Source organism: Poecilia formosa, unplaced genomic scaffold (genome assembly GCF_000485575.1).
Source record: "Poecilia formosa unplaced genomic scaffold, Poecilia_formosa-5.1.2 Scaffold612, whole genome shotgun sequence".
Classification (NCBI taxonomy): Eukaryota; Metazoa; Chordata; class Actinopteri; order Cyprinodontiformes; family Poeciliidae; genus Poecilia; species Poecilia formosa.
Window position 1 is genome coordinate 130,801 of NW_006800551.1, and position 5,518 is coordinate 136,318.

General features: G+C 42.6%; 1 protein-coding gene across 6 annotated transcripts in view; it reads right to left on the minus strand.

The window, feature by feature from the left end:
* Nucleotides 1-1,281: 1,281 nt before the first annotated feature.
* ppp6r3 (protein phosphatase 6, regulatory subunit 3) overlaps nucleotides 1,282-5,518 on the minus strand; it is a 28,841-nt gene continuing 24,604 nt past the window's right edge. For 4 of the 6 annotated variants that reach the window (XM_007541495.2, XM_007541497.2, XM_007541501.2 and 1 more), the window contains 4 exons: nucleotides 4,810-4,827; nucleotides 3,102-3,200; nucleotides 2,398-2,469; nucleotides 1,282-1,628 (listed from right to left, as the gene is read on the minus strand). In XM_007541495.2, coding sequence (XP_007541557.1) covers nucleotides 1,577-1,628; nucleotides 2,398-2,469; nucleotides 3,102-3,200; nucleotides 4,810-4,827 — 241 coding nt within the window. In that variant the 3' untranslated portion in view covers nucleotides 1,282-1,576. The remainder of the gene's footprint in view (nucleotides 1,629-2,397; nucleotides 2,470-3,101; nucleotides 3,201-4,809; nucleotides 4,828-5,518) is intronic. The other 2 variants (XM_007541499.2, XM_007541496.2) reach the window with 1 other exon arrangement.

Below are 5,518 nucleotides of genomic sequence, written 5' to 3' on the forward strand. Positions count from 1 at the left end.
GATGCAATTTTGGGCAGGCATGCGTTTCTGGGCATAACACCGGTACCGCACCGCGCAAAAAAATGTTCGCACGACGTCAGTGAACGTAGTCTGAAAGTCGAATGTAGTCTGAATGTGTATGCGAATGTTTGGACCTGACGTTCAGCAAACGTTGTCTTAACATTCACTCTTCACATTCGTTCCCGATTAATTTTCCTTTTTTTTTGCTGTCATTTAACTTGATTTACTTTTATATATTTAACACCTTTATGGCTGTTTTTTTTTAATCAAATTTTTATTTTTTCCCCTTCTTATACAAAGTGCATACTTCAGAATGTTTGAACGTTCTTGAACGTCTTCCGGACGTTTCTGATTTTGGACGCTGTGAAGCTAGAAGGGTTTTTGAACAGTGATGTGTAACCATGGCAATATATATATTATTTTACAACTGGGAGCAGCTGATTAGAATCACAGTAGTTCAAATACCTGAACTATGAGCCCAGATCCCAGATGAGTTGCAAAAGAGACTTCATGGAGCAGAGAGGAGGAAGTTCAAACCATCCCTTTCATCCATCATACAGGACAAGGATCAAATCCCCAACTCCAACATCTCTTTGCCTAGCTTCACAATACAGCATGATAAAAATATAGAGGAGCAGCAAGATCAAATGAGCTGGATTAGCAGAATTTGGTGTAATCCAGGACGTTACTGTGGAATATTGTCTCTGCTGACCAGATGTTAGATGTTAGCATATCATACAGTAACAGTCTTTAGTCAGAGGCTTCTTCAGATTAGTTGCATGGCAGACGACTATCAGATCTTTCTTACTCACACAATCAGAACTCTTAAGATACCTGGATGACTGGAGTAAAAATGTTTCTCTTTAGAATAAATATTTTTAAACTGAATTGGGAAACTGAAGTTTTCTCACACTACCTGGATCGTAGGTTACAGCAGTACTACCCCTCCCCAGCTGTTGCTGCACACTGCTGGTCAGTTGGTTGAAATAAGGTCACAATGATGCCATCATAAAGCACGAGAACAAAGACCTGAAGAGTTCAGGACTGAGGTGTCAAAGTGTGTATTAAACACACAACCAACTAAATGATTCTGTTCATTTCAAGAACTCTTACCGTGAATCCAGCTTCCTTGGATAAAAACCAATTCTTTGGCAACAACACAATCCTGCTAATCTTACAAAAAAAAAAACTCACCAATAAAATAATTAGGAACAAGTGTACAAAAGAGTCGGTGCAGCGTCTCTTCTGATTGCCCTGTGATTCAGCATGGTTCAGGATACATTTTCTTTTCATAAAATATTTTATTCATACAATCATGTCTTTAACTATAGCAACATTACTATTTCATTTTGAGTGTCAAGATATCAGTCACACATCACCTCATAGGAACAACGATATATAAACAAATGCAGAAACAAAATTATTCTCTATGCGCCTGAGTCCGTCTCTCATTTTGTCATCTGGGATCATTCTGTACACCTCGTCGGCCTTTCCATCAATAATGAGCCAATGGGAGTATTGCTGGTCCTGTCGGGACGTGTGATTGGTTGAGCTCTGAGCAGCAGCCGGTTGGTCCTCATGCCGGCCCGTTCACAGCTTGCTCCGAAGAGACAGAGTTCCTGTCTAGCCTAGGAGGAGGACACACATCAGTTACCTGGACAACTTGGTTCACAACACTGACAGTTCACTACTACTGGTTGCAGCAATGGAAAAAAAAAAAACAACAAAAAAACAAAAACAAAAAGCCCTATTAAATATTCAATTTTTTTCCACATTACATTATTAGTATTTGTTAAAATCCTTTATGGTCAACCTTGAACAGAGTAATGTGCTGCAGCCTGATTCTCACCATGGGGTTCACTCTGACTTCAACAGTCAGAGCACAGAACCCAAACCCGAACCAGAACCAGGCTGAGTAATGATGTGTCACTATCTGCACCTGATGCCATAAACCTATGTGAGCTTAGCTCTGACTTATTGTTCACCAGAAATATCCTTTTTGAATTGACAATTTTCAAAAAGTCTTTTCTTTGGTTTTGTATAGTTCAGGGGTGGCCAAGTCCAGTCCTCCAGAGCTACCATCCTGCAACTTTCAGATGCATCCCTGCTTCAACACACCTGAATCAAATGAATGGCTTGTTATCAGGCCTCTGTAGAGCTGATCCCGGTGTGTTGGAGTAAGGATACTTCTAAAACTTGCAGGATGGTGGCTCTCGAGGACTGGACTTGGCCACCCCTGGTATAGTTCCATCACTTGAATCTCTCACTGTTAAAATTAATGTTACATAATATAAAATGCCCAAAAATGTCAGAAAAACACTCAGGCAGTTGTAGGGCGTCCTAATTGTCCATCAAGCAGAGCAGCTAAAACCATCCAGATCGTGAGGTCAGTCTTACTTGGCGTCCTCCATGTTGGACATTTCTTTTAGAGGTCCATTGGGAAGCTCCGCCGCGGGCCGACACTTCTCACTGGCGACAAAAGCACAAGTGAAGTCAGTGGCATTAAACGACTGTGCTGAATCTGAATGTGAACACCTCATGGTCGAGTCAAACGACAGCTGCTGAAAAGAGCCCAACGACTTTAGAGGTTCAGTTAGGATGTTGTTAGCAGGCAATATTCTACTTATGGTGGAGAACTGCAGGGACAAACAACTTTCTAATTGGTAGCAGGCTGGAGTAGCTCTCTTCATTTCATTCTGAAACATTGCTTTTTGGACAGTTGTCCCCTGTGGTTGGGATGCTGTGCAGCTGGATGGATTTTTGCTCAGAGTTTTTTCCTTTTGGTTCGCTTTGATGCATAAACAGGATAAAAACATGCTGGTTCTGCTCTATAATTGGAAGTTCTGGACAAAAAAAGATTCTTCATTAAATGACAAACCCAGAATCCTCTTCATCAGAGTGTTACACAACAACAAAGTGTCTGCAGCCAGAGGTGTAATAAAAACTGCTGCAGGAGAGCCTTCCTGCTCACAGCCATCACCATCTACAGGCATGCACTGGTAATGGATAGGGTAAGGCTAAAGAAATGATTGGAAGTCAATGCAAAGTCCTTGTGAAGATAGAAAGACATTCTGTGTGTGTGTCTGTCTGTGTGGCCTGACCCTGTGTTTGGAGAGCTGGCTGAAGTTAAGCTGTTCCCGGTCGAGTCGGTGCACTCCAGCAGCAGGAAGGCCTCCGAAGGACCCAGCTTCTCTTCATCACTGAAATAGACAGGTAGCAGCGCAAGTCACCAGGCAGCTCCAGCACAGAAACACACAATACAGCCACATGTGAAACCAGATGCATGCTGAACTGACAGAACACAGTAAAACAAAGGATGATGAATGGAAATGGAAAGACTCTAGGGACATTCAAATGTACAGCAAATGGAGAAAGTAGGTCGTTTTGAAACGTTTAGTTCTGATACTTTGTTCACTTGTGAAACTCCATAGCAAACAGCACACATGGAGATCGTTTTAGACACGGATTGGACCGAAACAGGTTGGATCAGCCGTCAGTCTTGCTTTATCTCAGAGAACCACCAAAGATCTTGATGAGGACTCAATCAAAGCAAAACACTAACAAACATCCAGATCTAAAGCAGAGCTATTGGTAGAAGATGAGCAGTGCTGGGCGGGCGGAGCACCAGGCTGAAGCAGGAATGTTCCACATAGAACCACAAGTTCATCCATCCCTCTGCTTACAGCCACACTGAGCTTCAACATATGGGAATAGATGTTTATAACATGCGCAAAAATCATTTCTAAAACCTAAATTTATGCTTCTCTGCCAACTCCAACAACTGTTTATTTAATGTGATGGTAACCATGACAATCTGCATCTCCAGACCCAGAAGTGGCTATTTGGACCTTCTACAATGGCCATTAGGCTGCTGTAGCCTGAAGTGACACAATTCTGATATTTTTTTTTTTTTTTGCCTTAACGTGACCTGTATCTGATCTTTTCATGACAGTCTGAACAACACAGGCCAGATTTTTTTCTGAATGTGACCCAGGCCACTTGGGTATCTGATACCTATCGGACCTTTTCAAATGTGACCCAACGACCAGGTTGCATTCATCTGACTTGATCGTCAGTGATACCCGACAAATGTCTCTACTCTGTGCCCTGATACACACAAGCAGGAAGAAAAACAACAAGCTATGCTCCATCGATAGCGTCCATGTTTACTTCTGCAAACACCTAGCACTTCTTTTTGTGGTGGTTGGCAAAACACTCAGGCTCTCCATGTGTGATGATGTTGCGCCCTTTACTGCACATGTGGGACACTTTCAGGTTGTTTGCAGTTCACACTGGAGATCACATACAGGTCGTATATATCTGGAAGTGTAAACAACCAAACCAAAAAAATCTGATTTGACAAAAAAAAAAAAAGAAAAAAAGAAAGGTCACTTCGGCCTGCAGTGTAAACGTAGCCTACGTAACTTCACAATGTTTTCACATGTGGACAGTGACTGACCATCAGCAGACCTACAGCTACCTCTTTAACTAACAAGGTCACAGTGTCAGCATGGCTCACCAGCTGCAGAGCAGACAGACCCAGAATGGGAGAAACCAAGTTAAAGGACTTCCACCTATCAGCACTAGATACTGGTGCTCCTGCTGGCCTCTGCTGCTGAACGAAAAGCCAACTAAAGAAAAAGAACCAAAACACTTGGACACAGCTTTGGTAGAAACACATGCAGAATGGAGATCATGAGAAAACAGAGTTCAAAGCAAAAATAAAGACTGGGAAAGACAAGTTGGTGGTTGACGTGACAACAAGACTACATTACGGCTGCAGGCTCGTCTCTGATTGGCTGTACATACCGATAAGATTTCAACACTCTGAAGACCACACCCACAACGCACAGCAAGAGAGAGAGGGGAAGCTCAGACTGTGAGTGTTGTTCATTAAAATACATTACACTGTGGTTTACTGAGACAGAAGACAGCTTCAATAACAGGACAGTGGGACAGAGGACTGGCAGCTGGATAACTACTAACTGACCCTCATCCGTGTGCAGCAGGCTTTCCCCTACCAGAGTGTGTTTTGATAATCTGCTTCCATTTCTAATTACTAGAGATGCACCCAGATGACAGGCCCTCACTGGAAAGATAAACTTCTTTCCGATTTCAGGATGGCCCACAGTGACACCCCCACACTACTCTTCAGTGTGGATGTTGTCACTGTGGGGAAAAACACGGAGCTCTCTTCAGTATTGGCGAGATGTTTCAAAAATGACAGGAAGTTTGTAGAACAGGAAGTTGTTATTCCTCCTACAGTCACTGAACCTCAGCAGGAAGGACCAGGAGACTGAACTTGCTTACCAACACAAAGAGTCAAAGGTCATGTGTCAGGGAACATGCAGGTTAGGAGACACATACAGCCTTTAGGAAATCTGAGAATTGGAACTACCTACTTTAGTAATGCTAACTGCTAATCATGATTATGTGGGATGCTAAAGGCGGTTTCAGTTCTTAATTATTTTGTCTTTAGCTCAAAATAAAAGTAAGATGACCTGCAGAGCTGTGTAAT